This window comes from Theobroma cacao, chromosome 2 (genome assembly GCF_053813885.1).
Source record: "Theobroma cacao isolate CCN51 chromosome 2, ASM5381388v1, whole genome shotgun sequence".
Classification (NCBI taxonomy): domain Eukaryota; kingdom Viridiplantae; phylum Streptophyta; class Magnoliopsida; order Malvales; family Malvaceae; genus Theobroma; species Theobroma cacao.
In genome coordinates this window covers 11,496,669-11,518,127 of record NC_142640.1, presented here as the reverse complement: position 1 = coordinate 11,518,127, position 21,459 = coordinate 11,496,669, and the positions used below count along the sequence as shown (strand labels likewise).

General features: G+C 32.2%; 1 protein-coding gene across 9 annotated transcripts; it reads left to right on the top strand.

Moving 5' to 3' along the window:
- Positions 1–11,419: 11,419 nt before the first annotated feature.
- On the top strand, positions 11,420–20,618 carry LOC18608727 (putative bifunctional methylthioribulose-1-phosphate dehydratase/enolase-phosphatase E1 2). Of its 9 annotated transcripts, none has more exons than XM_018116074.2 (14): positions 11,420–11,699; positions 12,685–13,239; positions 14,933–15,217; positions 15,358–15,494; positions 15,908–16,003; positions 16,443–16,562; positions 17,144–17,233; positions 17,956–18,138; positions 18,271–18,426; positions 18,886–19,035; positions 19,138–19,239; positions 19,799–19,908; positions 19,988–20,106; positions 20,329–20,618. In XM_018116074.2, exons 2-14 carry the CDS (start codon positions 12,708–12,710, stop codon positions 20,418–20,420), a joined length of 2,172 nt encoding a protein of 723 aa, XP_017971563.2. In that variant the 5' UTR covers positions 11,420–11,699; positions 12,685–12,707; the 3' UTR covers positions 20,421–20,618. The 9 variants fall into 9 exon arrangements, with proteins under 9 accessions (XP_017971563.2, XP_017971562.2, XP_017971561.2 ...); XM_018116073.2 differs by having other exon boundaries at positions 14,930–15,217; XM_018116072.2 differs by having other exon boundaries at positions 14,921–15,217.
- The last annotated feature ends 841 nt before the right edge of the window (positions 20,619–21,459 follow it).

Here is a 21,459-nt window from a genome sequence, read left to right as displayed (position 1 = left end):
ATAACATTCTCACATCCCTCTATCCTAAATCCCCACAATTATTAACAGCACTAAAGTAACAAATGCGAAATAAACAAATGCACTAAACAAAATATGCAGAACAAATCATCAACACTAAGGAAACATTGAATTATTTAAAGCCTTGGATAACATATTATTATTTAATGGTTCGACTCTCGGAATCCCCAGTGGAGTCGCTAGCTGTCGTAACGTGCGGGTCCGAGCTACTTGACCGCCAGATATGAGTGAAAACTCTAAAAAATAGAAGTCGTCACTAATCTTTTATACTAGGTGCGATTGGTCACCTATTGACTCGATTCTAATCGACGAAGCCTTAAATTAATTTTAAGCCCGTCGAAGAGAACCTTAAACTGGTCTACAATTTTCTAGATCTAGGATCGGGAGTACAGTTACGCTCGGGGAAGGATTAGCACCCCCGGGACGCCCATTCCATGAACGGTACCATTTTTTAGATTATTCTATTAGGCTTTAATTTTTAAGTTCACTATATTTTCTTAGTTATTATTCTCTTATTTTATCTCTTATTTAACCTAAGATGGAATGCAAATGTGAGGAAAGATGAGATGCATGGCGTGGGATAAAAATGTCAAACGAATAACCTTTTATCGAGGACGTTCTCCCGAATTTGCCCATCATACTGGTGGGATCCGAGGTGTTCTCTCACCTAAGGAATTATCCAATAAACGCGCCTTCGCAAATTCAACGAATAATTCCAATCATTAGGGTCATCGTACGTTTTTCTTTAAAAATAATGTTTTCGTGCATAATTGACCTAATACGAGCGAAAGCCTTTTATTAAAGATGCTTTTCGAGCCCTCCCATCATACTGGTGGGATCTGGGGATATCTTTTCACCTAGAGAATTTTTCGAGAAATACTCGTCTTCGCAAGATCCTCGGAAAATCCCATCATCGGGGCTTCAACTCGAAAATAGAAATATTTATATGCAATGATATGCATGATGCAATATATATACGCTATACTAATGCAATTGTCTATTATTATTTAACTATTATTTTCATTTTATTATATTTTTTATTATCATATTTTCTATTTTATTTCTACTTATTATTTTTTTATATCTTACATTTTTTATTCTAAGTTACTCTTATATTTTCCTTTTATAATTAAATAAATTATTTATGATTCCATTTAATGCTTAATTTTAAATTAGTTGTTATCTTAGATTTTTATTATTATTTATTTATTATTTATTTTTTTATTTATTTAATGTCATGTATATTGCATTTTCACAAATTAATTATTTACTATATATTCGAATTATTATTATTATTTTTATCATCATTTTTTATCTATTATTATTTATTTATTATTTTTATTGAGTAATTAATTTTTTTGTATAGTCAAACTCTTTATTTATTAAAAATTTCGGGATCTTGAAATCGAGGCTTTCCCATCATACTGGTGGAGCCTTGATTCGGATTTCGAACCTAGAAAAAATTGGCTCGGGACTACGACTTCTCGTATCCCGACCGATCATCCCATCATCGGTTTTAAATTAAATAATTATTTTATTAATAATTCTTTATCTTTTCCTATTTTTATTCTATCTCCATTTATACCCATCTCCATTTTATATATGGGACTATCTTTTCACCCAATTGATATTTTCATATTTTATTTTATTACATTTTAATTCTAATTCTTCCTAATTTATTTTCATTCCTGTTGTCTCTACATAAATTTACATAACTATGTATCTCATAAATATGTTCCACATTTCATCCTTTCCTATACCTATATTTTTTCTAAACAATATTCTAAATCAAAATATACAATCCTCTTATATGCATATATTATTAATCTAAATAAATTAATTCCTAACATTAAATGTTTACTTTTCCTATATTTACTAAACTAAATCTATTAATTTTCATTGACTAAGTGTTTGTTTATTTCTCTATGTATATTATGCTTAGATCTGTTGTTATAATTAAAAAACTATTTTATCTGATTTTATTATTATTATATAGAATATATGTACTCTTATATTTTACCATCATTTTTTGGTATCATTGAATGTAGTATTTTTACCTATTTTCTATATTATTTTTTTTGTATATGTTTTTTTTTATTTCTATTTTTCTCTTGACACTTAATCATTTAATCATTTTCATTTTTTATATGTATCTTTTCTTTTATTCTACCTAATGACCTACTAAAAATAATTTGTCTTCCTACCTAACATTGGGCCTAGCACAATCACAAAGACCAAATCAGAAAAGCCAAAGATTTACCTTTTATGAGCTAAAAGCGGCCCAAGACAACAGGCCTACTCCAACTGATTTGCTTCCCAAGGCCCTTAGACCTCTTCCAAAATGCACCGTTTGGGTGCCTTGCTCAGCAGCCCTTGGTGTGCCCAAAACGACGTCATTTAATGCTTCTAACCCTAGGTATTTAAACTCTTTTCCCTCCCTTCTTTCTTCATTTTTTCCTTCTTGTTTCTCTCTCTAAAATCTAAACTTTCTCCCTTCTCTCGACCAAATCGTCGGCCACCCCAAAACGGGACTCTCTTTGTCGCTCTCTTCTTACCTCTGGTCGTTACCTAGTGCCGAACCTCCCTCCGCCAGCCGAATCCTCTCTCTCTCTCTCTCTCACTGCCATTCCAGTTCCTCCCCAAATCTTTTAATTCCTCTCACCTTCATTCCAGCGTCGCTTCCCAACGGTCGGCTCTCCCCAATCGACGGCGTCCAAATCGGCTTCCTCTTCTCCTAATCCGACGACAACCCAAAACTTCCTCCCTAACCGACAGCAACAAAACCCCCCTAAAAAATGAACAAAAAATTCACCCAAAAAAAAATTCTCCTTCTCTCACTGTGTGTATTTTTGAATTTTTTTAGTATATTTCTTTGATTTTTGTGGATTGTTGCGGCTGCTAGGAGGCTTAGCTTAGGATTTTTGGTCTCTGGTTGCTAGGATTTTCTAGGGTTTTTTGGTTTGCAGGTTGTGGCCCCTCATTTGGATGGGAGCTACAGTGCCCCCTTTATACTAGGTTGAAAGAGGCATGCTCCCACGTCTGGCAAGGTGAGGGTGGTGGCTAGCAGGGTGTGTTCGCACCTTGCCAATCATACCTCTCTCTCCTTTTTTCCTCTTTTTTTTTCTTTTTTGTTTATTTTTCATTTATTTTTAATACAATTTCATTATGATTTTTCTTTTTTACAGTGTCTACAGAGGCAAGATCAATATACTGGCACAAGACATGGAATGGATCAATAAAACGGTTGTGGGGTTACTAAGAGAAGCATTCAATATCGAAAAAGTGCAGTTAAAGCTGTTTTTAAAGGGAATATTGGTGAATGTGAAGGCATAAGGGGATTTAAAAATCCCATTAATGTTCGAGGATTAAGAGAAGATGCTCATTCTCATAAATAATTATTTTGATTTGTTTGAACTGTGGTTTAATTCCATTACTTCTAATAACTAGGATACAACCTTAAGTGAAGATGCATTGTAGGTAAGGGTTGAGAATGAAAGGGTGCTGACACACTTATGGTATGAGGATGTTTTCATGTTCATCAGTGATACAAGTAGGTATTTTGTGATGGTTGATAGAGCTACGATGAGAAAAGAGTAATTTGATGCCACTATAATTCTGGATGAGGTAAATAAGAGGGAAAATGTCCCACCATTGGTTAAGGCATATATCAACGGGTGGTGTATTAGGTTGAAAATCAAAGATCAAAGCTCTTTTGGTGGACAAATGGTGAGTCATCATCCTCAACAAATACTATCAGACAATTATGGAAGAAGATTATGGTATAGTCCCAAACTTGTGAGTAAGGTTAGAGTAGTGGTTTAGTGGAGCATGATATATGGGAACGGTAGTCATAGCTTATCCCTTAGGACACCTCTAATGTTTTCCATTTCAAGCAATGCGAGGTGTGGAGTTGTGCATGAAATACAACTTACATGTTCATTTCTAAGCAAAAAAACAAGATGTATGGTTCAAGAATGCATGGGACAAAATAGTAGCGTATGTCAGGAAAAAGAATGAGCTAGTTTTGCCAGGTGGTAGTGGCGAGGACAAGATGCGATTGGGAGGAAAGTTATTGATTGAAGGAGAAATAAGCCTATCGCTAAAGCTAAGTGAATGACCAATTCGATTAAAAAAGATGAAAAAAAGTAGTGGGCTTAAAGGGCCAATTGGATAGACCAAAGCTGAAGGAAATAGGTGATGGGCCAGTAGAGAAATAGGTTGCTGCATGATTCCAAGTATGCAATGAGCTAATAATAAAGGAAAGACTTACGCCTAAGACTAGATATTGAGAATTTGGGCCATGGGATAAACAAAGAGGATCTTGGCTTGATAGACTAAATGGTTCTATGTCCTATTTGGGCTTACCTAGGCCTTTCTATTTGGAAAAAGAGTTGGAGTCTCTAACAATTAAAAAGCTTGATAAGAATATTTTTTTCTTCTTTCTTGGAGAATTGAAGCATCGTACTCCTACTGCTTGCTAGATCAATAAAAATCTAATACCATTACTATTTTACAAATTCTGAGAGCTGTTCTGTTTTTGTATGAATTTTTTTTATTTTAACATTTGAAATCGTATATAAGCTCAAAGTAGATTTGTTTCGTTTTAGTTTATTAGGTGATTGAAGATGACAGGAATACCTTTTATGACAATCTTAATCAAAATTAGAGCTTATATAATTTATTTTACCAAATAATTTTGGTTTAATTTTAAAAGTTATTATTTTTCATAAGAGCTTCATAATAGCTTTTAAGTTAAAAAAAAATTAAGTCAAACAGACTTGGAAATGAAAATGGAAGCCAGAATGATGAACTAGTCTCAAAAAGAGATAAAGAGATAGGAAGATTGGTAAAAATGTTAGAACAAAGACTGTTAAAATGAGGCAAAATTCAAGTTTGGTCATGGTAGAATTTGAGGAGACCAAAAGTGGGATTGAATAAAGATTTTGGGCAATGGGTGCATGGAAGAGATTAACAAAAAAGTGGAGCTTACAAGTGGCAAAGGTAACAGCTAATGCAGATTGAGTTTCACAATAAAGAAGGTATGTTCCCAATTTCTATTTTTTCATCACTTTTACTATATTTCAATGATAATACTAATATTATATTGTGTCATTGTAATGACTATTTGCGAAATTGTTTGGTTGAAATCTTTATTAAACGATCCTTGTGTTTTTTAGTACAATCAATTCTTTTGTTATATGCAAATTAAGTAACCTCGCACATTGTAACTAATTCAATCTATCATGAGCCCACTTAATACATTGAAATCAAATTTCATGTAATTCATCAAAAACTCCAAGTTGGCATCTTTCTTCCTCATTCCATTTCCACTATAAACTAGCTTGCTTACTTATTCATAAAACCTCTTGGTAAAGAACATTTTCACATTTTAAGCATCAAGTTGAATATTCATAATCTTCATGCTCCAACTTAAAGGGAGCATATACATTTATTATAAGATACTTTGTATATACCTAAAACCTCTATAAATTAATATTCGATAAATAATAACTTCGATTAAATGATATTTTTGAATAGTTTTAACTTAGGACCAACGTGGTAAATTAATAATTTGCTAAATTTATAAGATAATACATTTTAAAAAATTACATAGGCCTCACATGATATATAAATTAATAATGTCCTTATACATCAAAATTATATATATATATATATGTATATATATGTATGTATGTATACATATACACATGACTCAATTAGGATGCTTTTGTGAAATATGACTCCAATGTTACTTGTTTTTTTTTAAATTGATGTTTTATTAGATCTCACCTTTAACTTTTCTTAGTATATTAAGAAGTTCTGGTGTAATGTTTTTATATTGTAAGAGAAAATTATGCAATGTGATAGTTGCTTTGAATGCATCTTTGCGCGAAACAAGCTCCAATATAAGACTATCATTTTCAACTTCATCTTCTTTATCATTTTTCCATAACATACTCAATAATTTGTTCATCACTCAACAACTCTGAAGTTGCCTCATTTTTTTCTTGGATTGTTTAAAAGGTACTAAACATCCATTGTATCATGATACTTCAATTCGTTGATTGCAATTATTGAATGACTCTATCATCTGAGTGTTGATCCAAATTCTTTGAAGCCACATTATCTATAAACCTAAATTTACAATGTTGAAAACAATTTGCAATTGTACTTGCTTGAACATTTGTCGTCCAAGCTGAGATTGCAAGATTCATTGCATCTAAAACACTTATCTTCTCTAGATTTGGGATCTCAATTTCATAATCCTCCAAAAGATTTTGATAAAATCAACAACGATAATGCATCTTGAAAGCTCGTATGATCCCCACATCACAAGGCTGAAGCTTTGATGTTGTGTTGGGTGGTAAGAAAAAAATTCAATATTTTTCAAACCTTTAATAGTTTTTGGATGAGCAGGACAATTATCAACAAGCAAGAGAATTTTTCTACCATCCCTTCTATCAAGTTGTCAAACATATTCTTGGAATAAAATCCCAATCATCCATGCTCATTTGTTGGCATGATACTTACAGTTCATATTGCTCAAGTTCACATTCTTGAAACACCATGGTTTAGCATACTTGCCAATGAATCGTAAAGGAATTTTCTCATAACCATCCTCATTACAACAAATAACAATTGTAAGTCTTTCATTGTCTTGTTTCTTACATTCAACTTGCTTTGTTACAAAAGAATGATCTAGTTATAGCCTATAAAACAATTTTTTTCATCCATATTGAAAATATCTTTCATAGTAAAATTGATCTAGTTTTTTCTTATGGATTGCAAATTGCTCTCTATGAGCTCCATATCAACTAATCCACTTTCTTTGAAATGACGATACGTCTTGATGTTATGTCTTGATTTGAAGTACTCAAGCCAACCTTGAGAATACATCTTTTTCATAAACTCTTTTGCTTTCTTCGTGAATAGATCTCCAATCATATTCATATGTTCTTGGTATTGAACAAACCACTCATAGAGAACTTTCTTTAACTCCACAAATTTTGCAGGTTTGTGTTGTGTGACATCATTTTTTTCAATGTTGGTTGATAAATACTTTGATGACTTCTTGGTTGTATTTGATATTATTGTTTGACTACTTGCAAGTTAAACTTTTCTAATACCCACTATTGCAATTGTTTCTAGGTGCAATTTGGATTTTCTATGTTGTACTCACATAATGCTTTACGCATTTCATCCACCATAGTTGATTTATTTACACCTTTAAGATGAAAAGCAATTTATATTTAGTTTTACTGTTTGTAATAATTTATGTTCTTTTTATAGATGTTTTTTGCTTGACTTAATGTATCTTAAACCTTAAATCTTGATAAATTAATTTTTTATTAATTATTAATTTATACCAAGGATATTAATTTATAACAAACCGCTCATAGAGAACCTTCTCTAGCTTCGCGAATTTTATAGTTTTGTGTCATTTGACATCACATTTTTTCAATATTAGTTAATAAATACTTTGATGACTTCATGGTCGTATTTGATATTGTTGCTGTTGGGATTCGACTTCATGCTCAAACATGAAATTAATCAATAAATGAAAAGTATAACGAAGTGTAAAAATAAAAATATACATTTAATCAAAGAGACAATCAGATCCTTTAAGATCAATTATTTGTGTTTTTTATGCAATTTTTTATATTAGTGATGAACACTTATAAGTTTCAAGTACTACATACTTTACTTTAGATATTGTAATCAAAAGCTAAATAAATCCAAAAGGCTTGTGGTGAAGCAAGTAATTCGAAAAGAGAATAAAACAGTTTGAAATCTTGTAGTTGAAATCTTTGTTTCTTGAGCTTTAAGATTTGTCAAATCTTCAGCCACTTAAGTGTTTGGTCTCTAACAGTAATCCATATAGTGATTGAATAAGACATTCTCAAAGGTAGGATTTATTTTATTTATGCTAGCAAGTTTTTTTTTTAGAAAAAAAAATAGAAGACTAAAAATCCTATCCAAATCTTATTTTTGTCCGACAAAGAAAACTTATTTTCTATTCTTATTTTTATGAATCGGCTAAGAAGTGGCTTAAGGCTTAGAGTTTTAGTTGGTTAACATAACATTTTTATATAACCAAAGTTGTAACCCAAGATACAACATTTGTATTTTTATTCAATTAAGTCCTTGTGAACTTAATTAAAATTTTCACTTTATTTTAGTCTATTTCAATTAAGTTCAACTTAATTAATTATTCTTATTTAATCTTAATCATGTCACTTAATGCGTGTGACCCATTAAGCTTTTAAAATGTTGGCAATAAAAATAAATCATAATAAAAAATTAATTTAATAATTAATTTATATTTATAGATCATGAGCAGTATCTAGCAACACATCATGACTACCCAAATGTTAGAGAGTTAATTAAAGAATTTGACAAACCCCTTCAATGATAAGCCTCTCATTGCAATACAATCTTTTCATCAAATATCACGAATATGTCATAAAGCATGACTCAGTGTTTACTTATGACATTGTATATTAAATCTCATAATTCATGAATAAGCTTATGAATTTAGGAAACTAACTTTCCTCAAATTCATCATGCTTTGGCTAAAGACTTTATACAAGTTAATCTAGAATTGAGAACAAGTGAGATACATCCCCTCATATCAATTGGGGCGATGAATCCTTTCTTGACCACTCACCTACCTTCGTATGCTTCATGGTACATCCAAAAACACCTATTTAGGCATTTGGTTGCCTTTAGACGCATAGAAGTAAAATCAAAGTATGTCATTCCTCATACAAGATGACTTAGTGTCTTAAGTTCGAGGACTAGTTACATGACTATCACATGAGAACATATTCCATAAACATTTGAATGAGATACCAAATAGAGTTCTAATAGCGGGTCATGTGAACTTGTTTTTTACAAACATTCACATGCCATCCTCACGTATCCCATATACTTCAATCTATGAAATTGATTACTTATTTTTCAAGTAAGAAGGCTTAACATATATCAGTCGTTGAGTATTGTCAATGGCCTGTCTTGACAAAACAATGACCAGGAACTATTTTAGGAACATGGCTTTGATGCATAAAGATCTCATAATTATAACAACTTTACAATTCTTTTGCAAGACCCTTATGTTCCATGGACTTTATCCAATTAGTACTTAACAACTTCTTATTATTATCCTAACATGAAAGAGAACCTTTATCACATATAGTTATGCAATTAAGTATGCATTAAATGACAATATATATTCCTTCACTAATCCACTTGGTTTAAAGGCATATACCAACAGTTGTTTGGCTTGCTTGTAAGTTAAATTTTTTTTATACCCACCATTGCAATTGCTTTTGGGTGCAATTTGGATTTTCTATGTTGTACTCACACAATGCTTTACGCATTTCATCTGTCATTGTTGATTTCTTTACACCTTTGAGATGAGAAGCAATTTGTGTTTAGTTTTACTGTTTGTAATACTTTATATTCTTTTTTATAAATGTTTTTGCTTGACTTAATGTATCTTAAACCCTAAACCTTAATCAATTAATTTTTTATTAATTATTAATTTCATAATTAAATAATATCTTGATTAATTAATAAATTTTCACGGTCTCAAAGATATTAATTTATAGAAATTTTTATTGTACTTTATTTTTTAATTATTACAAAAATAGAACAATTTAGCCCAAATTATATTTTCTTCCGAAATATAAGCTGTTTGCTAATTTGACTCAAGAGTTTTTGCCGCCACTCGTTTTCCACCACCTAAGATTAGCTTATTCCATGTTGTTCTTTACGAATTATAATAGGATACATATGTACTACTTAGTACCTGTTTGGCTTGGTTTTTTTTTCATATTCTCTACTTTTTAAAAGTAAAAAGTAAGGCCAAACAAGATTTTTGAGAAATTCTTAAAAAAAAAAAGATTTTTTTAAAGAACAAAATTTTAGAAAAAAGTTCTTAAAAAAAAAAAGCTTCAGAGAAGAGCTCTCTGTTCTCTTCTTTTAAAAATACACTAACTTTTCAAGAAATATCCATTTTTTACAATCAATCTCCCTCTCCTCTCTCTCTCTCTTTGCAAATCACCATTCTCCAATACAAAATCATCATCTCTCTTTCTCCATAAAGACTCCTTAAAAAAGAAAAAGAAAACAAAACACCTAACAACAGAATAGCGGAATCTAGGATTTTTTTTTGTTCTTACAAAGATTAAGAGAAAAGAGGACTCAAAATTCAAAGTTGCATTCAGATACTATTTAAAAGTTTTCTCTTTTCTTCATTAAAAAATTCTAATATTATTACTACTATACAAATTTGAAAGTTGTTCCATTTCTTTATGGATTTGTTTGATTTTAAGAATTAAAATCGTATATAAACTCGAAACAAACTTATTCCGATTTGGTTTATTAGGTGATTGAATATGACATAAATACTCTTTATGGTAATTTTAACCAAAATTAGAGTTTATATAATTTATTGTGTTAAATAGCTTCGCAAACAACTTTAACTTAATTTTAAAAACTATTATTTTTTAAAAAAATTTCATAATAACTTTTAAGTTAAAAAAAGTTAAATCAAACATGTTCTTATTTTATTTTTAAATATTTATTTTAAATCTTTTATGTATTCAATTAATTTTAATATTATCATTACTGTTAAAGTTGGAGTTCAATGTGCTCAGGACCTCATCAGGGTGCTGGGTATGGAAAGGTCAAGGGGCTGTTTGTGTTTTCTCTTTTGTTTGGGGAGGGTAATTGGCAGGAATAGGATGGCAAGTATAGCTCTTTTTGGACATAGGGTGCTGTGATGATTGAGGATTGTTATTCTCAAAATTGAGAACAACATACTTGAATCAACTTGTAAATCTTTCAGAGGTGAATTTTTGGTTTTTTTTTTTTGTCGTGAATATATCATTTAATTTATTTAAAAAAATTATTGTTAATGATCTGCCAAATTAAAGAAGTTAGCAATCTCTTCATAAAATATTAATTAAATACCATTGGCATTTTTTCAAAAGGAAGAAATTGAATACCTTACAAAAGCATATGTTGATTAGTGATTAGTGTGTGATGTATCTTCTCTTTAATTGTTTATGCAATTCATTAGATTTTGTTTGGTTGATATTATTATTATTTTTTTATAGAAGCAGTAAAAGTACAAAAACAAAAACAAATAATAAAAACATCAACCAAATAAATTAATCTTAACTGTTTTTTTAATTTTCATTAAAAAAAATCAATGGATGGCCATTTATCCCTCTAAATGGCGAGCTAATTTACATTTCTTGTAGGCAAAAGGCATAAAAAATTGGTTTTAATTTTGACAGCCGGAGGAATGAAATTTTAATTATCCCAAGTGAAAATGAAAGGACAGAAAGGCCCCGATGAAGGGAGGTCAAAAATGAGAAAGAGCAGATCTCCTTGCGATCTCAGAAACCTTCCTTGGCAAATCCCGCATTTCCCTTGGAAAAATCCTCTCTCCCCTTTTTTCCTTTGTTTTTTTTTTCTTCTTTCGTCCCATTCTTATATCCATCAAATTTCCCTCCATTTCACTGCTTCCACCAAAACCACCCCATCACCGACGGTATCACCCAGCCGACTCTTCTCTTTTCAACGCGTCTTCATCAATCACGCCCCAGATTACTCTGCTACGGTTTTCTTCCTCAGCCATGAAAATCACTTTAATGTTTTAACTCTCAACGGTATGCTATATTCTCCTGCTCTCACCGTCGTTAAATAACGGTTTTAATTGAACTTTAATATTTTTTCCGTTTAATTTCCTGTGAATTTTAAACCTTTAATTCGTTTGGTTATACATGAATGAAATTCAATCAAAGTTTAAGTATGATTGAATATTTTGGTGGAACTTTAGGAGAATTTGATTTTGATTTTGAGCAATGGGAAGAGTAAATTGTTATGACCCAGATAGGATTTAGTTATCTTTAAGTACATTTTTTTGGTTCTGCTGAAAAGAAGGGCCCGCTTCAGTTGTTTTGTTAATGGGTTCTTCGCATTTTAAAGTATCACAAAGAACTGAGGCTGCAAAGATTGGCGTTGGCTGTTTGGTTTTATGCTCTTCAAAATCTGAGCTAATTGGCTCCAAAATATGCTGTATGGGGCGGTTAGCATTATCGTTTTAAGATAATTTTCCTGTTCGATTTTGTACTCTTCAAAAGTTGAGCTAATTGGCTCCAATGAAAAGAAGAAACTGTATATTGATATAGGAGTTTGTTACAAAAATGAAGTTATTCCCCTGAAACATACTTAAACATATATGACCGTGTTCTAGTTTGAAATTCATTTAATTTTTTCCTTTTGCCGCTGAAAAGACGTATGGAATACAGGAATAGTCAAGGAAGGAAATAACAATAAATAATTCAGAATACTGTATAAAAATGACTTTTTATATAAGCTGTTAGTAGATTAACAAAAACTAAGTGTCTTATTGTGGTGGGATACTTCTATGGTGATTTTATATTGCTTTATTGTAAATTTAAATTCTGTTGCTATTAGAATTGTTAAACATCTTCAATTCTACTGTTACCATTCTTACGAGACACTGAATATTGCATGGTTACTAAAAATTAAGTTAAATATGGTTTGCTTGTCAGTGTGAACTGTGTTTCAAACCATCTTCTGTACTTTCTTTCTATTTTTCTTAAGCTTGCATAACATTTTCTTGTCTAGTTGTTTCCTCTGAACTTGTGGACATGGAAGTTCAAGATCAAAATGAGCATAACCAAGAAAAGAAGATGCTACCACCAACAAGAGGAACTTTTCAGTCTCGTGAAGAACTGCTCAAACATGTCCGTGACTTTGCATTGACCCAAGGATATATGGTATCCATTAGGGATTCTGCAAAGGATAGGTATGTGACTGTTGCTTGTGATAGAGGTGGTGTTTATCGTAAAAGGCTTAAGAATGGTGAAAACATGCGCCAAAGAAAGAATGCTTCTCGCCTGACAAATTGTCCTTTTGAAGTTGTGGGCAAAAAGGATGATGATGTATGGACACTCACGGTTAAAAATGGAGAACACAATCATGAACCTTCTAATACTTCTGACCATCCTTCTTGCCGTCGTTTTACAGAAGAGGAGGTATTGATAATAAGGGACATGAGTGCGGCTGGAAAACGGCCACGCCAGATCCTCAAGGCGTTAAGCCAAAGAAATCCAAATCTTGTATCGGATTCAAGGAATGTTTACAATGTCAAAGCTAAGATCCGTCGAGGGAGTTTATCAGGTGAGGACATTCAAGGTTTGTTGCAATATCCCTTAATAAGCGTTCTGCGTTTTCAACCCCAAATTTAACTTTCTAGTACTCACATGTTCATAGAATTTAAGTTAAGCTTTCCAGTTCCACATGCCTAATCAAAATTATGAGGTCTTTTGGGAGTTTTAGTTTGGGGTTGGTGTGTTTTGTAGCCAAATTAGCTTTAGCATTCCATGCACCTACTGCCACATAGAAGCTAAGATGTGGATGTGGCAGTTTGTTTCATCTATTCCTTCACAAGGAAACGACTTAAATCCATGTGAGTGAAAGATCCTCACCCTGCAAAAGAAGTCTGGCATCCCCTTGCAAGTGAAAAAGTATTATTTCTGAGACGAACTACTTGGTCAAAGACGCCCTTGAAAAGTCATTTTGATTTTCTCAGTTGTAGTTTGTTAGTGAGCTTGAAGAAGAGTTCACAAATTTTACTTTCACTTTAGCACCAAGTAAGGGCAACATGATTTCTTTATTACTTATGCTAAGCTGAAAGATGGAGACATTTGGTGCTATAAAGGCTGCAAGCCATTTGAAGCTTTCTGATTGTTACATCATTCTTGGATATGAGGCGTGATTTTCTTCATCTATGATCTTTTGAATGTTGATTAATGGGTTTCATCAGCTGGATCTATCATCCTTTCTCCTACTTGCAGTTGTCTTCCTTGTCATTTATTAGATATATATAAATTTGAATTGGGTTCTGCAGTAGTTCCTATCTCTTTTACAATTCTGTTCTATCTGCAGCTTATCAAATGCAACAACAATCTGACTACTAGGGTATACCAGTGCAGGGTTATTTACTCTGTTATTTATCATACATTACCAACTGCACCTTGATTGATACAGAAAAAGTCGATAGAAGATTTTTATCAACCTCTGGAATCAATGACAAGGTGGGGTGAGGTACACAACAACTTTTATTAAGGCGACTTTTGGATATGGGTTTTTATTGAAGCAATGAACTGCACATTTCGCTATGCTGTCAATACCATCCATTTTGTTGAGGCGAAAGTTTTTTTCTGCTTTCAAAGAACCCTTAAGGATGTGTTTTTTTAATGGTGACAGCATTGTGGAAGCAAATCATAGATCCAAATGAAACTCTAACAAAATGAGTACCGTCTCCTGAGTATATGGAGCATAAGATTAAGTTCTAGGTGTGAAATCCAGATCTTGACCTGCTGATGGAAAGTTACAGCAGTTCACATAGCGACAATAGAAGGATGGTCACCGCGGACCTCAAGACCTTTTGCTAAGAAAATGAGTACATGGGCTGGTCCTAGGTTTCTTCTTGGTCCAAATATAGTAGTAATTCGCTCATAGGCTAAACTGCCTCATAAAATTGGGCTTTAGGCCCGTGTTTGTTTACTTTATTGGGGACAACCAGAAGGGCGTTGGTGATACACGTGCCGATACATTAAAACGTGTTGCATGCAATGTGTCGTCAAAAGTCAAAACGTCGGTATTAATTGGGAGGGAAAGGAAAAGGCTATAGAAAACATTGTTTTGCTTCTCTAAACATCCCCCCTAGTTTAAATCCCAAAGAAGCGTAAGGCGCCATGAATTTATTACCCTCTTTCTGACTTTCTCTGTTCTTTTCTTCTTCATTCTTTTGTAGAAAAAAAAGCTACAAATTTGACCCTACTAATTAAACCTCCAGTTTCTTTAGAAGGCAAGAAAGCGGAGGTGTCGTGTTCATCATCGACGGAGACGATGAACACCAATGGTGTTGCAGCGACAGTGACACAGGCTCAGCCAATGGTGCATAACAGCTTTGCAATGTCACAGGCGTACGTGGAGAGCAAAGAAGTGACTGAGACAAAAGCTTTAGTGGCAGAGCTGTGCCAACATTTTTATACGCTTGGTTGGCTTGCGGGTACTGGGGGGAGCATCACTATTAGGGTGCATGACGGCTCCATTCCTAGACACCATCAGCTCATCGTCATGTCTCCTTCTGGTAAGTGTTTTTTTTAACGTAAATAACAGTGTGTTGATGCTTTATCAAGTCCATGTTTAGCTTCTGTACTGGCATGGCATTAATGTATGAGTTGCATGCTTTCATGTTGTTGAAGTGACGTTTCACTTTTTGTGGCTTAGGTGTTCAGATGGAGAGAATGGTAGCGGAGGGTATGTATGTGTTATCTTCAGATGGATTTATAATGTCAACACCTCCTTTGAAGCTGTATCCCTATCAACCTCCAAAGTGCACCGACTGTGCTCCTCTCTTCATGAAGGTGCTTATTATTGGAATTTTTTTATGGTTTTGCATTTGTTTAAGTGTTTGTGTTATTCATATCATCTAAATTCTGTTTCAACAGTCTTTCTTCCTTTGAATGTTAATGTGGATTCTGTTATTATCTTTTCAAGCAAGAAGTGAATTCTCAGTCTTGTTTTTTAGACCACTTAAACGTTTGATTTGGCTGGCTCCAGACGTTGTAATCAAGGTAGTTGATGTCCCAACTCCAAAGCACTTTTTGTGGGCCAAATGAAACCCTTGAATAAAAAAGTTTGATCAGCCTTTGATTTCGTGTGGTTGGAGATAAAAAAACAACCATGAATATGTAGCAGGGTGATATATTTTTACTTTACTTGTCTAATTTACTTTTGCCTACAAAGGTATAAAATTTTTTTTTTTTTTGATCTCCAGGTTTATGAAATCTGTAATGCTGGGGCTGTTATTCACAGTCATGGACTGGAAGCTTGTCTTGTTACAATGATCAATCCTTTCTCAAAGGAGTTCCGAGTAATGTGTTAACCAATAATCCTTGAGAATTTAGGATTCAGACAAAAGTAAAATGTCAGCCCTTTGTGTTTCTATTTCTCCCTCATTTGTGATTTTTTTAAATGATCATTTATGATAATTCTCTGGGCATACATTACTATTTGTACAGTGTAGTTACCCTCTCTTTTATTCATCTTTGGTGCTGGTGCAAATCACGTTCTGAGTATAATTTCACTACATACATTATTGTTCGATATGCATAATCTATAATATTAAATCTGTTGAATTTGCGAATTCTTCAAATTCTGCACAGAAGAAAATGTTGGCGTTTTAACTGGTGAGTTTAGAAGTCTGGTGTTGCATCATTATTGGGCCTGAACATCTATCATCTAGATAGGTGCTGTTTTATATGCGGTAATACATCTATCTAAACTAATTTATTTTCTTCTGAAAATTTCAGATTACTCATATGGAAATGATAAAAGGAATTCAAGGCCATGGTTATCATGATGAACTTGTGGTCCCAATAATTGAGAACACTGCCCATGAAGGAGAGCTCACAGAATCTCTTACAGAAGCGGTATAATCCAACAGTAACTAACTTTGTAGTGAAAATCTCTTGGCATAGTGGCTGCTAACTAGGATTTTACTCATATTGTTCTGTGTTTAATAGTGGGTCGACCTGTAAGGAACCAACGTGATAATTAAGAAAAAGATCATAGAATCATTATAAAAAGTTTTTCATGATCGATGTCTTATTTTGTTTCTAATAAATACATTACAACCTTTGTATGAATATTAGGATATTTCCCTGGATTTTTTAATTTCCGATTCATAAGCTGCTGCTATTTAGTTTGTTCCTGCCGTTGACAATCTATTGTTTGCTTGCTTCTACAAACTTAACTCTGCTAAATTTAGCAATAGGGGAGCCTTCTTTCCTGTTAACCCTGTAATCTTTTTATATCCTCAAGTGGGATGCAGAGCTGTATATATTTGATCCTTTGTCCAGAAATGGAGTAGCATTGAATAATGATTTCATTATATTTTATATGCCCATGTTTAAGTGACGTCTTTAGAATTTTCAAAGAAATGTCTGGTTTGTTTCTGTTAGTCTTGTGGTGGAACTCACCATTGCAACTTATTAAACCCTCTATCTTATAGATTAGAGCATATCCAAAAACAACAGCCGTACTTGTTCGCAACCACGGAGTGTATATATGGGGAGATTCATGGATCAGCACCAAAACTCAGGTAAAGTTTATTGAAAAGCATTTTTTCTAGTTGCCATTGTATTTTTTAGATATGCTTGTGGAATATTATAATCTTAAAAATCTTAACTTAACTCAAATAACATTTTCTCTAACTTTTCTTTCTTTAACAAAATAGTATATTTCTGCTTGTCGGGTTAAATGGGCACACATGGTTCTGATAATGAGCCTCAATTGTGCAAATTATTTGAATAACTTATGGTTAATTTTTCACATTAAAGCAATATTTAATAATGTAATGCAGAGGATAATTAGGTCTTTATATGGTGGATGTGTGGATCTACATTTGGTATGAGAAATGCATGGACTCTTTAACCTAGTAATAGGTAAAATAACTCAAAAATTCTGGAAATAATGGATATCAAAGAAAAAGAGGGAATGATATTTCTTTGCTATCACTTCAATAATTTTTGGTTATTTTTTATGCTCTGCAAAGCATCAATGAACTTTCTGATGCACTCCTTGTGTTTCTTTTTAATGTGTGGCTTCATGTACTTTGAAATTTTCTACATAGTTCTGTTCTGCTATAGGTCTTCTTTAATTAGAAATTAAATGTTGTATTTGATGATATTCTATTGCAGCATGCTTGTTGATCCTGTTATTGTGAATTGCACTCCACCACACTTTGAGTTTGAACATTGCTATTTTCTGAACATAGTGAACTTGTAAGGTGCCCTAATACTAATATGCGTGCCTTTATCCCAGGCTGAATGCTATCATTATCTTTTTGATGCTGCTATCAAGCTTCATCAGTTGGGGCTGGACTGGTCCAGTCCAAATCATGGTCCCCTACGCAATGTAAATGGACTTTGGGGATGTGCTGGGAATTCCAGTAGGGGTCCAAAGGTGGGAACTTTTGGTCTGGATTACATGATTGAGCCTTCTCAGGTAGGTTGCTCTCCATCCAAGAATAAATGTTACATTTAGAATATGTTACCATTTTCTATGCTTTCTAACACAAGTGCTACTAGAATGCTGGATATGGCTATTGTTTTTAACCTCATTCAGTTTATGGTGCAGCGTTGTCTACTCCTTACTGTTGAAGGGACAGTGACCCCTATGTCATTCGTGACTGATATTCTCTTTCCCTATGCCCATGATAATGTGCGAAAACATTTAGCAATGACATATGACACTGAAGAAACTCAGCATGATATTGACCTGCTGCGCTCCCAAGTAAGGTTTCATGCTTTTATTTATTGATATTAGATTTTTGGTGGTCAAAAAACAATGCAATTTGTGACTGACTTTTATGGAATCGAGGTTTTATTTAGAATATGATGCACATTTTGCTGTAAGTAATATCTACTGTTATGTAGACTAGAAAGTGTACACCTAGGAGGAGGAGCTTTTACTATTTTTTTTCCCCTTTTGAAGCATTGCTATTGTTACTCAAGGTTAATTGAGGTAAGGTGCTTTTGGAATGATCCCCCTCCTCTACCCCTTTCCAGTTACTTGGTTGAGTGCTTTAAAGCTTCCACTATGAATTAGAAGGAAACTGTTTGTTATGCATGTTGTCTATGGGCCTCCAAATTGCTATTTAAACAATTTTTTATTCTTAAATTTTAATTTAAATGCACCAAAATGCAGCTTAGCAGATAAAATGTTGTTAAATGGACCCAACTTACCTTGCAGATACAGGAGGATCTGGAACAAGGTGTTGCTGGAGCTGTGCCTATACCTCCAGATTATGTTGGGAAAGAGCTAGTGATTGCTTCCTTGGCTGCTAATGTTGAAGCTATGATTAACACTGACAGGAAGGTCACTTCCCTAAAACAACTAGAAGTAAGCAAATTAAAGTTTACTGCAAGGGCTTCTTTTTCCCATTTGGATCTTGTTTGTAACATGTTTCCTTTTTTTTTTTTTTGTTTAATTTATTTTGCACAGGGTCGTATATGGAGAACTGGATTTCAAAGCAATGAGTTGGTTGCTGTTGTATTCGAGGACGTACGTGAAGCTCTTGAGAAGTGGCATGCTTCAGGCATCAAGGTACATATGAATTTGTTCACTAAATTTTTATTGATTATTAAATTTGTGTTTCCTGCAGTTTGCAACATATCTTCTATGATGAATAGGTTTTTAAATGTACATTTTACATTTCCTTCTTGCTTTAATTGCTTGTGTTATCAGACAGGCAGACAGATTTTTTGCCATATCCATTTTATAGTTGATTGGTTTATAAATATGATAATGTGAATTCCACGCAATGCATCTTTGCTTTATCTCGTTGTTTTCCATGAAATGATGTAGGTTTTTAATTTTGAGGCTATAATTAATCATTTGACAATCAATTTGATTAACTTTGGTGTCACCTTCACTTGTTCCCTATTCTTTCTATCTCTATCTCATATATATGTCCGTTTGGTTAATATTGTCTAAGCTTGAGATGTTTAGGTTGACTGATAGTTTTGTTTTGTTTTGATTTAAGTGCACTTGGAGATGTAACTGGCCAATTTTATTTCATGAAATAAGTGGATGAATTACCTTCTTTTGAATTTTTTACTCAAATGTTCTGACTAGCTAATTTTTACTGTTACTCTTATTTAAGGTGTACATATTCGCATGTGGTAGCAGGGAAGTACAACAACTTTTGTTTGCTAACTCTAACTATGGGGACTTGAGAAAATACTTGTGTGGGTTTTTTGATACCACAGTGGGGTAAGTTCTCTTTGCTTATCTGCTTATAAAAGATAGTTGTTCTTCTAGCTGGTAAAGCTTCTTTAATCTCAACATGCAGAAACAAACAAGTCGCGCATAGTTATTTTGAGATTTTGCGAACTGTGGGAGTTGATAGACCAGCAGACATGTTATTTGTAACAGATCGCTTTCAGGAAGCTGAGGCAGCCAGGGCTGCAGGTACTTGCTGTTTCTGATTCTTAAATTAAACTTTACTCCTTCAAATAACCTTGGTTATTAAAAGTGATGTTGGCCATAGACCACATCAAGTATGGAGTATTATTTAGCTGAATAGAATAGCTTCTCTTGCAAGGTTTTTCTCTGAAGTTTTGATATGCGAACATAATTTGAATTGGAATATAACTCTTTAAGATATTATACTTGTGTTAATCAACATTTCAGGTTTGGAAGTGATAATCTCCATCCGTCCAGGAAATGGACCTCTCCCGCAGAATCATGGGTTTAGAACAATTGCATCCTTGTTGGAAATATAAGAACCATGTTCTTTTTTTCTATAATCTAATGATCCATTTCATAATTTGGTGTAATGTAGTCAAGTCAAGCATATTTGTTCCTGTATATAGTGTTTTGCCCTTGTTATTGGTTTTTATCATGTAGTTTCTGCAACCCAAGAACAGGAAGTTATATCACTTGCATTTACTGCATGTTTGGCTTAGCCATTCCCCCCTTTATTCCTTACAAAATTTCTCCCCTCATTTGGTTTGTATTTGGAGGAAGGCCTCAAAACTTAGAAAAAGCTTGGAATAGCTAATACCACCTTCTCTACGGTATTAGTTATTCCACACCCATGAAAATAAAGTCTAAATATTTTGAATTAAAATATCCTTATTTTCAAAAATTACGAATTTAAACTTATAAAATTAATATTTTAAATTAAAAATAAAAATTATTAAAATTATGAATATTTTAATTATACTATATTTAAATTATGAATAAAATATTAATATTTTAAAATTTTGATTTTTAAATTATGAAGTAAAAATATAAATTAAAAAATGAAAAATGAAAATAAAGAAAAAATAAATCTTATAATAATAAAAAGCTAAAGTTTTTAATTATATATTATAAAATATTGTGAATTTAAAAATGAATTAAAAGCATTAATATTTTAACCATTTTAATGATTAAATTATAAATAAAATATTATTATTTAAATTACCACTTATTAATATGTAAAAATAAAATACAATAACAATAACTAATCATAATAATATTTAAATTATAAATAAAATAATAGTATTTTATAATATTAATGATTAAATTTTAAATAAAATATTAATATTTAAATGATAAATTATTAATATTTTAAATAAAATATAAATTATTAATATTTAAAAATATAATAAATAACCTTAGTAACAATTAAATTATAAATAAAATATTAATATTTAAAGTATCAATTTTTAATACTTTAAATAAATTATAAATTATTAATATTTAAAAATAAATAATCAAAACAATATTTAAATTATAAATAAAATATTAATATTTTAAAAATAATAAAAAATTTTG

Coding starts and splice junctions, on each gene's coding strand:
- LOC18608727 (XM_018116066.2), top strand. CDS start 12,708: ATGGAAGTTCAAGATCAAAATGAGCATAACCAAGAAAAGAAGATGCTA. Junction 15,218..15,357: donor CATCGTCATGTCTCCTTCTG/GTAAGTGTTTTT, acceptor TTTGTGGCTTAG/GTGTTCAGATGGAGAGAATG. Junction 17,234..17,955: donor GGATCAGCACCAAAACTCAG/GTAAAGTTTATT, acceptor CCTTTATCCCAG/GCTGAATGCTATCATTATCT.